We start from the raw sequence: 20,590 nt of genomic DNA on the forward strand, positions 1-20,590 counted from the left end.
ACATTTTTAATGCATCAAAAACAAAGAAAAACAATATTATAAGACGTTTATTGGAAGCGGTGGGTTGAAGGTCATACCTGGTTCCTGATATCCATATGAACATTTACAGAGGCCTTACAGATTCATTCAGGCTTTTAGGATAAACAAACCGTTTGGACTTTGATCAGCTGGACTCTTCATAACAGTTTGTCAGACTGCTCGCAGCAGCAGATCTTGAACAAAAGCAACATCACCGATTAGACTGCTTGTTGTAAACAGCCCAGAATGCTTTCTATAGTTGCACAATTGTGTGATCATTTAATGCAAACTCTAATGTCCACATTATGTCAAATATGACGACTTATTGGTAATGCAGATGCTCGAAGGTTCATCTCTTTCTGACTTTAAACCACAAAGCAATGTCAATGGTATTGAATGTAAAAAAAAAAAAAATCATCTACAGTTTTAGGATGAAAGTAGAGAATGAATGTCATATTTGATTTTTGAGTATAGCTCCTGAAGAGCGGGTGAAAATAGACCATTTTCTATTGGAATATTTATTAGTTTAGGTGGGGACGATACAAAAAGTCAAAGTAATAAAAAACAAACCATTCTTGTCAACTCTTTTTCTTTCAAGGCATCAGTTGCAGCAATGAACTAAAACTAGACTTTATAACTGTACAAAGTGAATGGACAAACAAAAACACCATCATGCGGTCTGCCTGCTTGATGAGAGCAATTTTAAAAGAGCCAAAATGGCAACAGACACCAGACTTGCTAAGATTCAAAATGAATCAACAGTATCACATAATTGTCTTCATCAACATCGCCCTCTTATCAGAAGTTGCCTGCTGATCACACGCATGTAACATAACAAAATACAACAGACACAAAAGGCAAATGGATTTTAAGTATGCTCTAATTCTTACCAATGTTTTAATCATTGGGATACTGCAGGTTGAGTCCACTGGGTGGTGACATGCCCCTTGGGCCACTGTGTGGGGCTGTTTTTCCATGTAGATACACGCCGACCCAGTCTTTTCTGTGTACCTACTATTTTGTGTATACATTTCAACACTCTAGGATGGTTTTGTAGTTTATGTGTCTAAAAACACTGCAGAGCTTTGAGGTTCCGGTCTATGACGCAAAGGTGGATTAAGAAGTTGCACCAGGAGTTGGGTTGACATTCTGCGTGGCTGCTTGTGGTGCCACCTCTATGATCCGAGGTTTGTCAATGATGCGAGCAGTGCGGTTTCCTTTCTCTACAATTCCGATGATCCACGCTTGGTGGCCTTCACCGTATTTTGGGGACTTGATCTCGGCACAGAAGCGGGCGGCTTGCTCCCGAGGCAGACAAATAAGCAGTCCTCCTGCAAAGAAAAGTAGATTCAGTCAGTCACAAGGGTCTAAATTTATGTTTTTAATGTGTAGTGATGCTGGTAAGAGCGCAGTTCTCTTACTTCTGGATCACAGCACTGCCTTTGATACTGAAACTGATCACATTGTGTGGGGCAGGATCCAGATGGCTCATCCTATCTTTCTGACTGGTGTTAAGTCTGTAAAGTTGTAGATCTTTTTGCTCCTTTGTGTGCCACAGGGTTTTACGTCACCTTTCGCTTGTTTTTGTTTGGACAATGTTCTTTTATTTCCAGACAACACTAAAACAATTATACAAGTTTTGTTTTTAAGACTGGATGAGTATAGCTTCAAAAAGGTACAAAATACCTTCAATCCAAGTTGAACCGATTAGAAGTCATATTCTTAGAACTTTTAATTTGCATTTTCAAATGAATTTTTTGCTCTTTTCTACTTGTAATATTTCTTATATTATGGCTGGTTGTCTCTGTGTTGTAAAGTTAGACCCACGCATCTTGTCACAATTATACATTTAGTCTAATTAGACTGTATCGTCAAATAATGAATGGAGAAACTACAGCTCATTCAGAACGCTACAGCAAAGTTGACTGAATCTTTGTTGTTTTGAACTTCAGAACATGCACAAGCTTTGAATTGGTGTTTTGTCCTGTTGGACGGGCCTTTGTTATTTTTGCATTTAGTTTTTATCCACCTGCAAAATACTTTGTAAGGCTCCCCCTGGACATATGTGCCATTTACTAAAAATAAACTTTACATTCAAAATAAAGTGGTGAGGGAGGAAAGAAAACAACAAAGCCAGCCAGCCAGCCACTCAACACACACACACACCTGATGTTTCAGGGCAGGTGCCGTGCATGAGTCCAAACATGTTCCCACAAGCCTTGGACACAGCCGCCATCTTGGCAAGCACTGGCAGGTTGTGGATGACAAATGACACCTCGCTTCGTTGTTGCCGCGCCAACGTCTGAGCGTGGCCCAGGATGCCAAACCCTGTGATGTCGGTGGCTGCGTGAGCGTTGAAGGTGTGCATAAGTCCAGCCGCTACATGGGGAAAAAGAAGAGAGAAAGAGAAAGAGAGAGAGAAAGCGAAAGAGAGAGAGAGCACATTTGGTTGATTAGGGCTGTCTCTCCCTGCAGGCTAAACACTGTTTGCCGTCTGAAAGCATAAACAAATATTTTGGGTGTGTCATCACCGTGACGAGTATGCAACTTCTGTGTCACAAGGAACATTATCTTCAGGTATTATAAAGTGCTCCCAGAATGTTTTTTTTGCGTTATGTTTCACTCTATTAGCAGAAGATACTTAGCTACAGAAGGATATCATGGTGACCACTTGATACATCCAGGTCATTTCACTCAGTGAGGAACCTTCTGAAGCTAAAAATGACTTTCAACCGCATCTCTGCACTCCCTTGATAACACGTTATAAAAAAAAAAGGCAATACACTAGTTTTTACTTCATTATTGAATTTGGCGCATAATGTGATTAATCAGTATTTTTTTTCAACTTTGCCCATATATATATATATATATATATATATATATATATATATATATATATATATATATATATATATATATATATATATATATATAATTAAAGGTTGTACCTGTCCTGTTGAGCCGAGCCATGTTCATCATGGCTTCATGGTAGGCCAGCTCTACATCCTCCTGGGTGACCACCAACTTGATCTTGTTCCACTTTTCAGGCTAAGAAATTAAAAAAATGTAAACACATATACAGTCAACGTCGTTGGTGTACCTTAAAAAAGAAGAAGCATCGAGACAAAATGATTTGAGTCATGTGAGTGGGCAGGCGGACTTACAATATCTAGCCACTGATGTACTGCAACCGCCACTTGTGTTCCAAGCGGCTTGGTCAACACCAACACGTCTCCTGGCACTGCGTTGTCCGGCCTGAGAAACGTCAAACATCATCAGCGCTTTATTTTTTTGCACAATAAAATGATAAGTTACAAGTCGGGAAATATGCAGTATGGAACTCATTCCTACATGATGAATTCATTTGGTTGGCAAACTGTTGTAGCAACTCCTCCCATCACCACCCAGGGGTTGAGCACCGTCTGTCCTCCGGTTACAGATGTGCCGGCCTCCTCTGATGCATCCTTGAATCCCTGGATGACCAGTGGCATGACTTTGTCTCTCTCCTGTAAAGACCAAGAACATTCAGAAAGCAGAACAGAAGCACAAGAGAAAACATTACAATATTATATTAATATATTTCAGTAAATTAACTCTATTATAAGTGGTTTGCTCTAACACTATTGGTTTGTTGCAGTTATTTTGCATAGAACAAAGATCCTTAAGTGAACTCATCTACTGACATGCCTCATACCTTCTCTGACATTTTGTTGCTGACTCCCAGAAGCATCAACATGTTGTCACACTCCGTTACTCCCATTGCATACAGGTCACTTAGAACATTGGCACAAGCAATTCTTCCCTAGAAAATAAAAATGACAATCAAGCACATCAAGGGTAACAGTGTATGAACGTGTGGATAATGAATGGGACAACGATGGAGAAAAAGAAATGTCCATAAAAGAGCAGAAACATACCATCATGTAGGGGTCATCCACAATGGGGTAGATGTAATCTGTTGTCTGGACCAGAGAAAGGCCTCCATGTCTGAGGGGGATCACACAGGTGTCCATTCCTATGCCTTCAAAAATAAAAGAGCTCTGTATGTGATATTTTGAGGATGTTTTTATTCTGGTAGGGTACACACAAAGTTGTAATGTAAGAGTATAATTTGACTGCTGAGCTTTAATGAGCAAGAGAATTGTCAAACGCTGTGTTTATACAGGTAGTCTGTCCAGAACTTACCCCTTCGTATTATTTTAATGTTTTGTACCATGATGCATTTCTTGCTCACTCCCTACATTACAGTCAACAATGTCTGGTCATTTGTGGCTTGTGCATAATCCAGCAGAATTGGTGCTTTAACACATGGTTTCAGAGTTTTATATGAAGATTTATATGAAACAACTATATCTTTAATGCCAACACAAAACATTAGTCCCGTTGTAGTTAGAACAGGGAATAGTGTTTGTTTAAGCTGTATTACTGTTATCAGGGTTCATACTCATTTTGACCAATAGATGTCTATGACTTTTCCATGTCTTTAAACCAAATTTCCATGACAAAACATTTTGTGAAATTTCAGTGCATACATAAAAAAGTGATAAAATGTAGTATTTCAACTAACAATGAGAATTCCAAAGCGTACAGTATACCTTACATGACACAAATGAATGAGAGACAATAGTTTGATTAAAAGAATACACATTTATACAGATACCTGTGTGCATGCCTGCTTATATTTTGAGTGTCTTTCTTTTAAAAGCATATTCATTATTTCAAACTCAGCGTAATTGAACGTCATGAACATATGAATACAACACATTTACATGACTTTTCCAAAGCTTTTGGGATTTAATTTTTTTCAAGGACTTTTTCAGGTCTGAAAATAACCATTTTAAAATTCCAGGTTTTCCATGACCATATGAACCATGTGTTAAGCACTTTATAACTTGACTTATGTGTTATTACAGTACTTTACAAGGACCACGATTACCTAATCGGGGCATAACTGCCCCCAGGAACTGTTCATCCTCTTGATAGTGGTTCTCCTGTAGGGCTTCTAGCAGCTTCTGTAACACATCTTGGGGCACCTGTGACCAGAAACAAAAAAACACCATAATCATTATCCTGCTTTAAAAAAAATCATCTGGTGGAGTACTTATTATAGTGTGTTTGTGTATGCATGTATGTAAGTGTGTGTGTGTGTGTGTGTGTGTATACAAAGACAGTGATACATCCAGGAAAGATATTCATATGGAGAGCTAACCTTGCATCCGGTGCCCTTGAGCTCTGCAAAGCGTGTGAGCCTGAAGTTCTTGTCCAGCTCATAGCTTTCAGGATTAAAGGACTCCCTGACGGACATGTCTGAAGAAAGTCAGGGTCTTCACCACTAGAACAACATCAGGACAGAACAATAAAAGACTGTGATTAAAAACACTGTTTGAGTTGGTTATGACTACATGCAGGTTTGAAGAAAAATGTGTTATTTGCATGGACTTTAAACCTCAACTAATTTACAATCTAATATTCTCCACATGTGCCCATCATTGCATCAATTCCAGTTCATCATGAAAAAGTACAAATGAGTCTCTGTACAATCTGTACAATTCATGTTGGATGTAGGTCTACTGTATTGTACTAAATGTAAATATCCAGATATTTTCCTCTTTCCAATTTTAAATTATTACGAAAATACAAATCAATTGCTCATGCATTTGAATTTCAAGCACATTATTTAAAATGAGTCAGTCTAGTAAGAAACAAAATATTAGGGGTTACTAGAGTCTAAAGAGGACACCAATTAACTTTTTCAAAATGCAAAAAAATGCATCTAAGACTCAACTATAGCATCTCTTTGTGACCCCGAATACACAGCTCTGGGAACATAAAGCAACACAGTGAGCTGGTGCTTACTGTTCGGCTCTCGTATTTTTGGTTTAATTGAAGGTAACACATGAAGGACCCGCGATAACATGACAATGGGAAACACGTTTCCACCTGACAGAGAAGCCTGGCCCCGGTGTGTTATTCAAACTGCTGCTGAAGGGGCCTTAACGCGCGCACAGTGGGGATGTTCAAGAGCACAAACGCTCCTTTACGTTCATTCAACCCTGAGGCACTGACGAACAATATCGGCGTGAACTATTTGGTGCAATGTACACTACAGTATAAACCACTGCGGTCAGCTGTAGGATATATACGTGTGCTGAAAGTGACAGCTACATCTTTCACTGTTGTTTTGCTAAACAATGCAGTTTCCGTTTCGATGCTAGCTCTCGCTCGCAAACGCTGATCAATGCATGAGGTGATGAGCATAAGCAGTTCTGTGCAACAAAGACCTCCGAGTGTCTGAGTTGTACGGCAATTAAAAACGCACACACTGTACATGCTACAGCTCCAATGGGATCCATAGTTGTGAAACATTGTGCCAGTTCTTTTCCCATGCAAGTTAAAAAGTTGCCGTAGAGCGCCGAATAAAAATGTCGGCGGCGGAAAAAATTAACCCCTTCCTGTCTGTCACCATGCGATGTGTGCAACATCACAGTTTGTATCAATAAAACAGCACTGAACATGCTACGTGTGCAACGTTTGTACTAATATTGTGCAATATAAGTGTTTACAATTGCCCTAAATGCAATTTTAGGACCAAAGCGGAGTTATATTCTTGCAACATTTCCCCTTTAATTGCTCTGTCCAGTTTATCCTTACCAGCTTCACGTTAGCGGTGGATCCCGACAGAAGAGCGGGGACGGCACCAGAATGCATTGGGGCTATAATTGGGCGTCCTCGGAGAACGCCTGACGAAAAGTGAGACATATCTGTCTTCTAACTCAAAACTAGATGGCGAAAAAAAATAACTGTCCCGTATAATTGAATGTGTTTTAATGAATCAACTAATCCGATCACGTTTTGTCTTCGTCAAACAACAAATGGTTTGCAATACAAAGAGGAAACTCACGAGATCTCAAAGGGTCCTCTGCCCGTACATTGGCGGCTTTAACATCCCCTTTAATGGTTTGTGAAGTCTGGCAACAAAATCTCTACAATGGAGTGTACCTTTAATTTACTGTTTTCCCTCCAATTGCACTTACGCCATAGCATTGCGGATGAACTGTATTTCAATATATGTTGTCGTTTGCTCTTGTCAATTTATGCAATTATGTGCAATTACTGAATAGAAAATGAAATAATATTAAAAACATAGCATTGCCTGGCTTGAAGTACTGGTACTTAAAAAAAGGCTGAAGCATATAAACTTACATTTGTGATCTTTTGGTAGATTTATGGTTTTAGACTCAGAATTATATTTTTGTTACAACACATTCAAATAAAGCTATAGTGATGTATATTTGATTCTTAAGAAAGACATCAACAATATTCTTATTTATTCTTTTGTTTATTTTATGATCCAGCATATATACAAAAATGACTCAAAGACAAAATTGCCAGGAAATTATATTTATTGTTTGAAACAACTATTCATGGAATATGCACAGTGAGCAAAACATTATAAAAATGTAATTCCATCAATAGCAATAGCACACTAGATATGCATAGCCTAGAGATTCTAATAATAACAACAATTAAAAAAAATATTAATGGAATGCTTAACAATTATTTCCTAACAGTTCTAGCCTATTAACCTATTTTAAAATACATCAGAAATCTACTTTTGAATGTAATGTTTGCAATTAAGGTTGACCCTGCACTACATATTACACTCATTAAAGTACTGGTTACTTAAAAGGCACCATTCTTTTAAAAGGTGATTTGTGCAAAATACATGAATGCTATACTATTACAGTAGCCTACTTTGTCTTGTTTTAGACTTGTGACTTCTAATGACATTTGAGAACTAGGCACATTAAAGCTGGAGCCTATGATGTAAACACTAAGTCACATACATGAAAACTATCTGGCTTTGTTTTTACCACTGTATAGGTCAGTGTATTTTGGCATAAAACCCAAGATCCCAGTATCTGTCCAGTGAAAAGTACCACAAAAAACTGGAGCAGGTGCATGAGAGAGAGAGAGAGAGAGAGAGAGAGAGAGAGAGAGAGAGAGAGAGAGAGAGAGAGAGAGAGAGAGAGAGAGAGAGAGAGAGAGAGAGAGAGAACATTAAGCAGTCTTCTTCATTGGGTGCATTTTTTTCCCTTTACATCCATGTGAGAGCTGCAATGGTTAAATCTAAAGTGGCAAAATGCATCAAGTTAGAGAAGTAATTAAGACAAATAACAAATGTGCTGTAAGGCCAGTGTGGCAGCCATTGAATCAACCCGTCATGTTAACGACCGTCCCCTTCACGCTTGCTGGTTTGCTATATTCGCAGCCTATAAAAGAAGGAAGAAAATAATGTTAAGATATAAAATATCACAACCATAAAAGACAACTGTGTTTAGACATTTGGAGGTTGTTTTTTTTTTTACAGGTTTGATAGCCTTCTATAAGAAGAAAAACAACAACTGAGACAGCAGAAAGATAAATGCTGTTGTGGCAGCGAGGGAACTAGAGAGGTGAAAGGAGGGGATGAGGTGCATAGTGTGAAGATAATTAGCTGACATTTTGTGAAGCTCTGTGAGAATGTCAAATGTCACAGCAACAGCATGACAAAGACATATGAGCCAATGAGCGAGCCAGCAACACCAGTGTATGTGTGTGTTGTGACAGGGAAGTTGTGAGAGGTAAAAACATGGTGGGCTCAGAGGGGGGCTGATGGAAAGATTGTGTGAGATGGAGTACATCTATAAGGCCTGCAGGTGAAGACACAGACGGACACAAGCAGACTGTGTGTGTGTGTGTGTGTGTGTGTGTGTGTGTGTGTGTGTGCGTGTGTGTGCGTGTGTGTGCGTGCGTGTGTGCGTGTATTTGCTGCCATTTGGTTCATACTTGTGGAAGGTCCATTTAAGACTTCTTCTGCTTCTGCAGCATCTGAGGAGTCAAAATAAGAACAAGGTTTGCCTGAAAGAAGGCCTCCTCTAAGACAACCTTGCAATTGATCTATACTGGCAAACTCATTGCTATTTCAATAAAAGAAAGAGTTGTGACTTAGCAGTACCTCTTTTCAGCCTCCTCCTGGCAAGTTTGATCTGATCTTGGAGGATCTGAACCCAGTCTCGTGGGCCCGGCAACTTCTCTATTCTATGTTCAGTGCAGTATTTCTCTGTAAACACTGGATACAGTTAACGCAACTATATTAACATAATTTATCATTTCATTAATGTGCCATTGTTGTACTCTGGTACAAAAAGACTGATTAAGTCTTTTGTATCTTACCTTTAATGGCGCCCACAATGTTCTGGTCCAAGCCTTTACGGTTATCATTGAGCCCTCTCTTCCTTTTACCGTTTGGCAAGGAGTTAGCCAGCGTAGTATCGTCAAAAAAGGCACACACCTAGACACAACATGGCACCGCATTAAAAACATTTTAAATCTTTGAGCCTTTGTGAGCTTTATTAGTAACGTAAATAGTTTTTTTTTTATTTCAAAGTTAAGTAACCAGAGGTACCACATGACTGCAAAATTAACCAAAATCAAAGAACCAATGAGTTGGGTCTTGCAACATGTTGATGCACACCAGTTTCCTGAATAGCAGGCTGCCAGAGCGGGTATAGTTGACCAGAATGGAGTCCAGCTGAGCCCTCGAGATATACACGTCATGATCCTCTGCAAGACGCACCTCAGACTGAAAAATAAACAAATAACACATGTATTCTGAAGTATTTTTTTTTTAAAAAAGGTCAATTAAAACACAAGGTAAATTCAGTTTTTGGAGAGCACACACAAACTGCTCAACAGAAGTCATTGTCATGAGTGTAAGCTTAATGTTGAATGTAAAATTAAGCCTGAGGATGATCGTGCAAAACTCATTATCAAGGTCCAAATCATTAAGGGGACACAAAGTAAGAAAAACAAAGTATATCACTTGGCAAAGATTTTTAACATATGGACAATAAATTCTTAAATGGAGTCAAACTAGAGAGAGAACTTTTATAATATATGAACAAACAATTGCCATAGTTGAAGCCATTCAGTAGTTGGATGAATTCAGCTGCCAATTCTATCGTATGGTTTTTCAGATGTGCATTATGTCGAGTTAAGAAATAAAATAGAGACATTACACACATTTGAAAACTTTTGGGATTACATTATTCGGAAAGATTCAATTTTAGATTCTGTTTTTGTTAGAGTGCAGTAAACTGAAATTGTACATTTGATCCACATGCAGATTACCTCTATTGACTGATGCTCCTTTTGTTGGCTGAGGAGAGGATTGTGTCTGTTGTTAATAGTCACTGGATTATTCTGAGGTGGCAGCAAAGTAACCTCAGTTGAGACAGAATGGCTGTTGGTTGTAGATGAGCCTTGCTCTTTCTCACATTTCTCCCTCTTTCCAGATTCTGCAGGTGCAACTACTATAAGTGGTGATGCCGCCAGAGGACCAAGCGCAGCTCCAGCACTAGACACATTCACTGGTGCAACTTTATAGATTGGCCTCCTCTTGCGGGGCCTACGGTGAGATGTGGGAACTGGAACAAGACGGGGTTGGCATGATGATGCCGCCTCTCTTTCCAAGGATGCTAGACAAAGACAGTAACACGTTACATTTTATCTTTCTCATTTTGTGACAGTATTTGAGTGTTCGTGCTCATCCATTGACCTTTTTGAGTGTGCATCAGCCTCCTCATGGCACGCAGTTCTTGCAAAATAGCCTGTAAGGTGCCCTTACAGTTACACATGCAGCAGGGGGTTTCTGACACACCAGGAGGGCCAACATCTGCTGGAAAGACAGGGCGTTCGTAAGTGATTGTCTGCTTAAACATGCATACTATACGGGTGCAAAGTGCTTTCTTTCCACATCACTGGCAACACAATGTGTAAATAAGTGTGTTTGCCTTTCTTGTATCTCGTCTGCCTTACAAACAAATACCTATGTCTATACCTCTGCAACAAAAAGCTTGTCTGATGTGCAGCACATGACCCTTTTTTTCCTCTCTGTTCTATCAGCATAATTGTTCATGAGGAAATAAATCTGTCTAGTTTTCTGCTCCTCAGATCTGCGTTGGTATCCTACCATTAGCTTCATTCACTTTGATGGGATCCTTGGTATGGTTGAGGCTTCTCATGGCTTTGGAGCGGGTGCTGTACTGGCCACAACTTGGACCGTTGGGGATGGGGGGGGAAATGGATGAAGGTGAAGGCCCTGGGTCCCCTGCAGTGTTCCAGCTGTTGCTCTGGTGGTCCTCTGATGCAAGAGATGAAGCTGCATGCTGATGTACCCAGGTCAGATGCCTTTCCTGAGGATCCCTTGTTAAGCTGTCCTGCTCTGTTACCACACGATGATATACCCTGCCGGTCTTATCGCTCAGAAGCCTCATCATTCCTGTGATTTGCCTCTTGATCTCCACACCCTCGTCCACCAGCCAAACTACATTGAGAAAAAAATAGGATTTTGATATAATAAGTGAGATCTGCATCAATATATCATATACATTATTGCTTACTGTGGCACATACCATCAGGAACAGTAACATCTTTAGGCATGTCATTGAGGTTGGAATTCATCATATATGAAGGGGCACAATCTGCAAGACAAACAACAAGATTGTGTTGCAATGATGAAGCTTGTGCAGGATACAGGGAGTAGTGTGATGTCAACCAAAGCCGTCCCCCTCTCCCTCCCATCCCATGCAGAAACCACCACCTGTAGGTGGTATGAAGAAGTGTATCCAGGAGAGGTGGCATAGAGCATATAGCTACAGCAGAAAGTGAACAATTCAGGCTGCATGTTGGATGTTAACAATGTGCAACATGTTCTTTTTTTTATTTATCATTTAGACTATTCGTTTAGCATAATCAATTAATTGTTGAATCTATGTTGAGACTGATGTCCAGGGAGATTTTCACATGTACGACTTTAAATCATTAAGGTTATCTGTTGGTTAAAAGCGAGGCACAGACCATGCACATTGTCGTGGCCATCGCTTTTGTTTACAGAGTCGTCTCTGCTGGCACACAACGCCAGACAAACACCCAGACACAGACGCGCGTCTTGCAAGGTCTTCATTCATTCGGCAGCCTACCTTCATCCGTGACCAGTTTAAAGCTCTGTGACTTCCTTCTTCTCTTCCTTTCTCCAAACTCCATCTTCAGGAGGGATATAACGTTAGTCTATACAGTAAGTCGCGCAGTCGAAAATCGCTCTTCAGAAAGACGAAATCAGTGACTATGATACACTCAGCGGAATCACTGTCAGTCTGCCTTATTAATCAGTTAAATTTATCCTATACGCTACAGATCCTGTCTTCGGAACATTTTCACCGTGTTTAGCTTAAATTTACCTGATAAATATTAAAGTATTGTAATATCGTTCCCAAAAAAAGATGCTGGCTCGTCCCTTTCGCCATGTAAATAAATTAATTACTTTAATATTACAAATTCGTCACATATCCCTTTGCGCCACCTGATGGTATGTTCTCATCTAAAAGGTCGAGTCACACATTTTCCACTGTGATGTCCAAACAATGGACTGGCACTAGAACAAAAGAAATAGGCAAGATCAGACTGTAAACATAAACGTTATTCCTGGATTATTACATCATTAAGAAATGTAGAGTTGTTCGGGCGAGACATTTTCTACATTAAAAGAACAAAAATGAAATGACTCGAATGTCTAACTCTTTGGTGAGCTTACATTTATCAATGATAATATATATATATATATATATATATATATATATATATATATATATATATATATATATATATATATATATATATATATACATATATACATATATACATATATATATATATACATATATACATATATATATATATATATATATATATATATATATATATAGAGAGAGAGAGAGAGAGAGAGAGAGAGAGAGAGAGAGAGAGAGAGAGAGAGAGAGAGATTGCATAAACCCTCTCTCTTTAGGAATAGTCAGGATAGGGTATCTCATATCTGAAGCGTATGATGTGCATCAGTAGATGGATTTTCCCTCTAGTCATGATCTTGCTTCAGGCAACAGTATAAATTCAAAATAAGTGCAGGTCTGGTATAAGATCGTGTTACTTTTGACAATATTTAAATCTATCAATTCTCAATTCTCAACCTAAAACGATTTCAAAATGGTGTAATACTTTTAAGTCCCGGTTTTTGGTGGAAGAGACTGATCCCTACACACACTAGTTTGTTCAATTGTGTACAATTTATGGAAGTGGAGCATCAGCAGTCTGTTTGCAATTTGATTTAGTCAAAAGAGAGTGCTTGGTCTTGAAATGATAAGCTGGGTGTTGATATGCGGACTAAATACTCAAGACGCTGACTTAAATGGTCTGTGGATCCAAGTTACATTTTATTTTTACATTTTTATTTTGAAACAAAATCAACACAATCCAATAGATAGATTTAATGAGGACTCTTATTCTGAACTACATGTCATCTTTGAGGTTAACTTCCGGTTTATGAGTCGCAAGTGTAGCTGCGACAATCCTCCTCCATGTGTAGATTCTTTGTCGAAATAAACGAATAACGACCGCAGTTAATTTATTGAGATGGATATCCTGAAAGCTGAGATCGCAAGGAAAAGAAAAATCATCGAAGAAAAACATCTTGTTGACGTAAGTGGCTGATTGTTTGTTTGTTTTGTCTCGGTAACTCGACTCTTGCTAAAATGTTTCTCGCGTTAACTTACAGTTAGCGTTAGCTTACCTAATTCAGTTCAGTCTTTTCTGTGTTATCGGTATTTATTTACTGTACATGTATTGCTAAATGTATTTCACAGCAGTGAACTAGTTACATCACAAGATGTAGCTAACTAACGTTGGCTAACGTGAATGTGAAACAAAGTAAGACGGACAATAGACTGAAAATAGCAATGTTAGGTTAACTTAAGCGGAAATGGAAAGCAAATACGTAATGTAGCGTTAATGTTTGACATCCACCGTGTGGGCAGATATTCTGGTATTTACTTTAATATTGTTATAACGTGAACCGTTTCTTTAACGCTCGTATAACATCAACGTTAGCTGCGCTTGCTGAAGGAACACTGCTTGTTGTTGTGTTGTTTATTTGCGCTGACGAGAATAAAGTGACTGCAGAGTGAGTCTGAAACAACAAGCAAACTGTATTGCCAGCTTCAGTTTCCTAAGCTTTTTAAAAAAAAATTATATAATTTTAATAAAATATATTATAGGAACTACTGTGACCTGTTACTCCGCCTGTGGAAATATGTACTGTAATGGTTCTGTAACAAGCCATTCAAAGATAATTAATAATAGAAATTATTATTATTTCAATGAGAATTTAAAAGATTTACCTTACGCCGTAATGAATCAAGATGGTCAGAGAATATTTATTAGAATCACAAAGTTTCGTTTTGTGGCCAATCAGAAAAGAGTAAAGAGTTACACTTCACTGAAGTAAAAACAAATTCATGATTTTGTTCTGTCACTGCATCAAGATGCCTCTTACAATGAAGAAATGTCCACACCTCTACTTCACGACATGTATACAGTGTGCCATCACATCCAGCCCAACGCAGAACGATAAAAAATGATTAAATTACTGATTATTTTCGTATTAAAGATATACAAACTACAATCATAGCATAAGAGAAAGAACATATTGGCATATGTTGCTGTGAGACCATTTCTATGTTTCTATGTCACCCTATGATTTGCCACCAGATCTTTTCATTGTGTTATACATTGAGTTTGAAGAGAATTGTAAAACATGGCAATTATTTTTCTGCTTCCAGGACTCCAAAAAATTCTTCAAAAGGTCTGACCTGGCACGCAAGGAACAAGAAGACTACTTCACAAGATGTGGATATAAGGTTGGTGTCAAGATAACCCTATTTATCTTACTCTTACACACAAACATATATAAATCACTGCCTTTCCTCAATTCAGTTGTATCTCATGTTAGTGAGACACTCTTAATACTGTAGTTTACCATTTTGCTAGGAAACAAAATAAGGTCAGGCTTTGATGCCCAGGTGTACATTGGTGTTTGTGTGTGCTGTTTTTTCCCCAACCTGCCTCTGCTGCCTGCATCTTTAGGTTCAGAGAGAGTCTCCTGCGAGCCAGGTATGGGATTGCACAGTGAAAGTAGATGCCAGGATGCATGATAAAAAGATTAAACACACTGTGTCCCAAAGGCTTCCGCTTCCTTGGCACCCTTTCTGAAAGTTCACTCTTTAATACCAGTGAGGATAAAAGCAGAAATTACATGGTGGAGACAACTATGTTTTCTGGTGCAATCATTTCCGGTAATTTTGAAAAGTAATTCATTTGTATTGTATTTTTACAAGTTAAGTTTTAGCAGTTTCATAGTCTATACTACATTATATACATTTGCTGAAGCACTTTGTGCTTCCAGTGCCCCACCATTGTCAATATTTATGCTTTTAAGAATACGTGTTTATATGCAGCAACCACTATGATATACGGACTTCATGTGTTTTACAACCTACTTACAAACTCCCCAACAATCACTTGCTCAGAAAGCAAGGGAACAAGGAAACTAATCCATAAAGTGGGACACAGACATGGTGTGAATTTCAGCATGGTATACTGAAATGAAATGAAATATTTATTTTACCAAGCTGCACCTCTAATTTTGCACATAATCTGTGACAGCAGCTTTCATATTTAGACAATTTAAACGTTTCTCCTGGTTTGCATAGTTGCTCTCTGGAAAACTGCATTTCTGTTCTACTTTGTGCGAGGCTTAAAATGTCTAACTATGTTCTTTGGGTTACTTGCAATATACTCTGCTTATTTAAGTTTGTAAGGCTTTGTAGTCTTTCTGTTTGTTCTTTTAGATTGTGCTCTTTATACCACAATCTAAGAGTGCTGGGATGCATGTGCCTATGAAAGCATGATCTGGATGCATAATTTGAGTTTCCTTTAAAAAGATTACTGAATATGTTTTGGCTGTGATTTAGGCTTTATGTACGGATGACTTGTGGAAGACTTGTCTTTATTGAGGAGCCTGCCGGTAAGATAGGCATGTGAATGTGTGCATTCAAACACATCGAAGGAACACATCCTTGTGACTCCTGAGGACTCACAAAGACATTGCCAATGCTTTTCACAAATCTAAGTTATTCTGTTTTGCCTTGTCCCAGAAAGAGCCATCTTTCAATATTAACAATGACTTAACCTTCAATGAGCCAATCAATAATACATATATTTCTGTTTCCTCCCTCTTGTCCTAAAGATTGATAAGAAAGAAGAAGAGGAGCCATCCACCTCAGCTAATCCAGTGTTAGAAATGGAACTAACAGAGGAGAAGCTGCCAATGTCACTGTCAAGACAGGAAGTGAGTCGATATATCAAATATTACACTTCCCTCAAAGTAGTTTTTCTTTCCTTACTGAAAGTGAATGATTTTTTTTGCATTGCTTTGTGTGTATAGGTCATTCGACGGCTAAGAGAACGAGGGGAACCAGTCCGACTCTTTGCAGAGTCCGATTATGAGGCCTTCCAGAGACTCAGGAAGATTGAGATTTTGACCCCAGAAGTTAACAAGGTAGGACAATGTCGTCTTTGAGTGGGACACCACATCCAGTAAAGATGTGGAGATTCACGTCCATCATCATCTGGGAGAAAAAAATCAAACAATGACCACTAACTATACACATATAATATCATTGCTGTTCCGGAAACCAACGTGACTGTGTTGCTTTCAACAAATCTAAACACGAGTTCTGTGAAACAGGGACTGAATAATGTTCGCGGGTGAAGATAAGAGGAATGTGTGTGGTTGTCAGGTGATTCCTTTAATAGTGTTGTTACCTTAATTTTTAGGCACAGCTTGCTGACTGACACTTTTTAACTCTGCCTCTGCATATAGGGCTTGAGGAATGACCTTAAAACCGCCATGGACAAGATTGACCTACAGTACCTGAATGAGATTGTTGGAGGAACAGAGCCAGGAGAAGTGGACACACAGCATGACCTGAAAGTGCATGAAGAAAACACCACTATAGAAGAATTGGAGGTACATTACATAGTTAAGACTGCGTAGTTTACAGGATCAAGTTTTTCTGTTGATCAAGTTAGTTGCAATTCATGAATAACGATTGACTCATTCTGTGTCAGAAGTTTTGGAGTGTGTTCTTCAATAAGATATGGTTATGATTGAGTTTGTTTTATACTGAAACTCTCCTTCAGGCTCTTCATGGCACCCTGGGCACAGGAGATGATAATGGAGACCAGGATGTTATCGACAAGTTTTTGAGAGTAAGTCCAAAAAAATCATACTCTACCTTTTGATCTAGAGGAAGCTGTTGTTTCAACATGACAGTCGTAGTCAGCCGCTCATTGTTGAAAAAAAGAGGCTTTTTGGAACTCTTACTTAACTGTCCTTGTTGATTTTTTTTTTTTAAACTTCATTATCTGACTTTGTGTAGAGTTTATTGTCTATAAGTATGTAGATACCTATATGTCTTCCCTCTTTATATATATATATATATATATATATATATATATATATATATATATATATATGTGAGATAGTTTTCTTTGTGTTTTTATACCATTTTTCGTAATATTTTCATTCAACACCTACTTAACATGTCTTGTCTGAGACGCAGTTAAATCCAGGAGTGTTGTTTTTGTGTGTGTGTGTGTTTTTTTAATTTTTTTAAATAGTATCCTTAATATGTAAAAGTTAACATTTTGTGACTTTATAAGACTGTTTTCTAGACATTTGTTTTTTTTGGATACATTATACAACCTAACTCTTTATCAAATTCAATTGAATTCTGCTGTTAAGTCACTGAGCAAAATTGCTTTTCTTATGTGGTTTTTAAATGACCCAATAAATAAGGTAACTACTTGCTTCTCTTACAATATGTAAAAATATTTGAGGAAACTCCTGTACACGGTGGAGCACGCGTGTTTCTTATTCCCAGTTGAATGTTTGTGGAGCTGCTTTGTTCCTTAAATACCCTGAAGATGACCGTTATGTTGAAACGTGTTTAGTTTATTTTACATTATGGCTACGTGTCTGAAACTACTTTCCTTCTCGCCTGTATTTTCATCGTAGTCAGAGCTCTCCAACATTTGGGTGCTTCCTCCCCTCTCTCAGTATTTGATCAATACCCATATTTCCTGTTGTATTCTAGTTTCTACTTGGTGTTTGGGCGAAAGATCTGAACAGCCGGGAGGATCACGTGAAGCGAGGCGTTCAGGGCAAGCTGGCCAGTGCAACTCACTCACAGACGGAGGCTTACCTGAAACCTCTCTTCAGAAAGCTCAGGAAGAAGGTAGCACTTGTGGAGAGAGTACAACAAGCCGCACTCATGTTGTTTACTACGTGTTGGTTACATTTTCTTCTTCTTTTCTAATGGTTTTCATTTCTTTTTAATCTTTTTCAGAATTTACCAGCTGACATCAAAGAGTCAATCACAGACATCATTAAGTTCATGTTGGAGAGAGAATATGTCAAGGTTTGTTAACAGTGTTTTTGACGATGTTAACCCCTTTTATTAATGCACAAACATAGCAACTTAATTCAATCCTTTGTCCAGGCAAATGATGCCTACCTGCAGATGGCCATTGGTAACGCTCCCTGGCCAATCGGGGTGACCATGGTGGGAATCCACGCTCGTACTGGGCGAGAAAAGATTTTCTCAAAGCATGTGGCCCACGTTCTCAACGATGAAACGCAGAGAAAATACATCCAGGTAAGACGCCCTGAGATTACCCCCTATAGATCGTGATTCAATCTTTATTGGTATATGAATTATTTCTAAAACTGACCCTCAATTTTTAAGCTCATAAAAATTGGAAGAATATTTCCAGAATATTATCCAAAAGTTGGTTGTCATGTGCCAACATTTCCAGGATAAATTTAATGCGATATTCAAGCTTATTTGACATATCTTGATGACTTGAAGTGACAATCTTGAAGATTTTAATTTACATAAATGTTGTTAAGTCACAATCGCTGAAGAAAGGGAACACAATGGTGATTGAGCCTAAATCCTACTGAAAGTATATACAATATTTATTTATAGTAATACAAATTTCCGTAGTGACTTTCCCAAAAATATACAATATTACAAATGTTCTTCATTGTTTTCAGACAGAAAAGTTGAACTATGCACACACTTTCGAAAACTGGAAGCTTATCAACAAAGAAACTCTGCTAAACTCAAAGCATAATGCCATTGTTTTCACTCACATATATACCCTAAATCAACCAGGACTGCCACTTTAAGTAGAAGTACACTAGTTATTTGACGTAACTTTACTTTTGCTTTCCGTGGAAAGATTATAAAATCAGAAAAACGCATATTGACTCTTCACTCGGTAACATACTGTAATTGTATGACCTGGATTCATGAGGGACACCTATGCTGAATTATATTTTGCATTTAGGGTATGCATGTTTTTCTGCATTATTCTTCTTTGTGTGCAGTCACTGCACCTGTAGAAGGTCAATAGTGTGTATTTACCTGACTGCTCGGGTTTATAGAGGAGGTCAGAGTTGAGGTTATTGCCTGGTCGTATACAGTAGTTCCTAGAAGCCATCACATGTCAATATATCTCCCCAAATGCTGTAATCATGACATACACATTATTGAAATGCTAATGTGTCTATAAAATCTAAGTAAGCTACTTAATACTGCAAGGTAGTTTGAGAAATTAACCACCAGGTGGGATATAGTTGACCGATGTTCATGCCGTTAATTCCCAACCTAATTGCCTTCTGTTTTAAATGTTTTGTTCTACAGGGGCTGAAGAGGCTAATGACGATCTGCCAGAAACACTTCACGACCGTTCCATCAAAGTGTGTGGAGTACAACGCTCTTTAACTTGTAACTTCAGTTGAATTTATGCCAAGGCTGTCGGGTCAGTTGTATCATAATCCAATATGGTAATTCTGGCAGCAACTCGATTATGGGTTCTGGCCTGACAATGTGGCTGAGCAGACTTTTCTTAATCTGTGTATTAAAGGCTTTCAAGTGCGTCTGCATTTTTGGGGATCTGAGAAAATACATTATTTAAACAGAATCTGGATGACCTGTTGTATTTAGGTGGAGAACGATCAACAACCCTTGCATGTTATGAGACTCGTCCTTGTGAACTACTGGGGAAACCGATGCACCCGTCATGCCATTAATAGTCACAATAATTTGGTCCTTTTTGAGAACAGGTTTATGAATGCAGGAAATGCTAAACAGTAAAAATGTTTAACTTGTGTAATGACAGAATGTTTTTCAAGGGTTTATTTTCACAATGTGGTAAACTATTTTTCTCAAAAAAGCTCCAGTAGTGTACGTTTTATTACACATATATGGAATATGGCCGTTCCTAACCTTTAACTCTATTGACATGCTGAAATCAATGCAGATGCAGTTCTATGTATTAATGGATAATTATACCAACCAATGTGTCCCTGTACTAGTTTGGCAAGAAAATAAAGTGTTTATTTGCTATAACAGTTGCCAGGATTGTTTTTGTTTTTAACGCAGTGTAAACATTTTTCTTCAAGATCAATTTTGTTCTAAAATTTTTGAGTTTTTCTCTCGTGCTTTTCAGATGGACTTTTGAACGGGACTATTTTTAGGACCATATTTTTTTTTATTGGGTGATTAGAAAA

The 20,590-nt window shown here is 38.3% G+C and overlaps 3 protein-coding genes across 7 annotated transcripts; 1 reads left to right on the forward strand and 2 right to left on the reverse strand.

Annotated features, from left to right (window-relative positions):
* Positions 1-51: 51 nt before the first annotated feature.
* Positions 52-6,707, reverse strand: sephs1 (selenophosphate synthetase 1). 3 transcript variants are annotated; one of them, XM_068603690.1, is made up of 10 exons: positions 6,670-6,707; positions 5,228-5,350; positions 4,955-5,051; positions 3,936-4,039; positions 3,713-3,820; positions 3,370-3,524; positions 3,183-3,273; positions 2,967-3,066; positions 2,185-2,397; positions 52-1,349 (listed from the first exon to the last, which is right to left on the reverse strand). In XM_068603690.1, exons 2-10 carry the CDS (start codon positions 5,321-5,323, stop codon positions 1,135-1,137), a joined length of 1,179 nt encoding a protein of 392 aa, XP_068459791.1. In that variant the 5' UTR covers positions 5,324-5,350; positions 6,670-6,707; the 3' UTR covers positions 52-1,134. The 3 variants fall into 3 exon arrangements, with proteins under 3 accessions (XP_068459791.1, XP_068459792.1, XP_068459793.1); XM_068603691.1 differs by lacking the exon at positions 6,670-6,707 and adding an exon at positions 5,804-6,419; XM_068603692.1 differs by lacking the exon at positions 6,670-6,707 and adding an exon at positions 6,338-6,416.
* Positions 6,708-8,058: 1,351 nt separating this feature from the next.
* bend7 (BEN domain containing 7) lies at positions 8,059-12,350 on the reverse strand. 2 transcript variants are annotated; one of them, XM_068603492.1, is made up of 10 exons: positions 12,042-12,350; positions 11,475-11,543; positions 11,033-11,386; positions 10,619-10,738; positions 10,192-10,538; positions 9,536-9,643; positions 9,235-9,352; positions 9,017-9,130; positions 8,848-8,889; positions 8,059-8,291 (listed from the first exon to the last, which is right to left on the reverse strand). In XM_068603492.1, the coding sequence occupies exons 1-10, from the start codon at positions 12,103-12,105 to the stop codon at positions 8,233-8,235; spliced, it is 1,395 nt and encodes a 464-aa protein (XP_068459593.1). In that variant the 5' UTR covers positions 12,106-12,350; the 3' UTR covers positions 8,059-8,232. The 2 variants fall into 2 exon arrangements, with proteins under 2 accessions (XP_068459593.1, XP_068459592.1); XM_068603491.1 differs by lacking the exon at positions 12,042-12,350 and having other exon boundaries at positions 10,619-10,735; positions 11,475-11,542.
* Positions 12,351-13,411: 1,061 nt separating this feature from the next.
* Positions 13,412-20,590, forward strand: prpf18 (PRP18 pre-mRNA processing factor 18 homolog (yeast)). 2 transcript variants are annotated; one of them, XM_068603702.1, is made up of 11 exons: positions 13,412-13,590; positions 14,730-14,807; positions 15,034-15,060; positions 16,196-16,297; positions 16,394-16,507; positions 16,832-16,978; positions 17,152-17,220; positions 18,108-18,248; positions 18,360-18,431; positions 18,513-18,668; positions 19,722-20,590. In XM_068603702.1, exons 1-11 carry the CDS (start codon positions 13,525-13,527, stop codon positions 19,800-19,802), a joined length of 1,053 nt encoding a protein of 350 aa, XP_068459803.1. In that variant the 5' UTR covers positions 13,412-13,524; the 3' UTR covers positions 19,803-20,590. The 2 variants fall into 2 exon arrangements, with proteins under 2 accessions (XP_068459803.1, XP_068459804.1); XM_068603703.1 differs by lacking the exon at positions 15,034-15,060 and having other exon boundaries at positions 19,722-20,589.

Source organism: Clinocottus analis, unplaced genomic scaffold (assembly GCF_023055335.1).
Source record: "Clinocottus analis isolate CAN_PGR_092001 unplaced genomic scaffold, fCliAna1.0.p SCAF_6, whole genome shotgun sequence".
Classification (NCBI taxonomy): Eukaryota; Metazoa; Chordata; class Actinopteri; order Perciformes; family Cottidae; genus Clinocottus; species Clinocottus analis.

Excerpts from the sequence above, each read along its gene's own strand:
- sephs1 (XM_068603690.1), bottom strand. The coding sequence starts at position 5,323 with ATGTCCGTCAGGGAGTCCTTTAATCCTGAAAGCTATGAGCTGGACAAG. Across the intron at positions 3,274-3,369 it reads CAACCAAATGAATTCATCAT|GCCGGACAACGCAGTGCCAG; the intron begins GTAGGAATGAGT and ends GACGTTTCTCAG. Across the intron at positions 3,067-3,182 it reads TACATCAGTGGCTAGATATT|CCTGAAAAGTGGAACAAGAT; the intron begins GTAAGTCCGCCT and ends TTAATTTCTTAG.
- bend7 (XM_068603492.1), bottom strand. The coding sequence starts at position 12,105 with ATGGAGTTTGGAGAAAGGAAGAGAAGAAGGAAGTCACAGAGCTTTAAA. Across the intron at positions 11,544-12,041 it reads TAAACTGGTCACGGATGAAG|ATTGTGCCCCTTCATATATG; the intron begins GTAGGCTGCCGA and ends TTTGTCTTGCAG. Across the intron at positions 11,387-11,474 it reads AGATGTTACTGTTCCTGATG|TTTGGCTGGTGGACGAGGGT; the intron begins GTATGTGCCACA and ends TTCTCAATGTAG.
- prpf18 (XM_068603702.1), top strand. The coding sequence starts at position 13,525 with ATGGATATCCTGAAAGCTGAGATCGCAAGGAAAAGAAAAATCATCGAA. Across the intron at positions 14,808-15,033 it reads TCACAAGATGTGGATATAAG|GTTCAGAGAGAGTCTCCTGC; the intron begins GTTGGTGTCAAG and ends CTGCATCTTTAG. Across the intron at positions 18,669-19,721 it reads CGCAGAGAAAATACATCCAG|GGGCTGAAGAGGCTAATGAC; the intron begins GTAAGACGCCCT and ends TTTGTTCTACAG.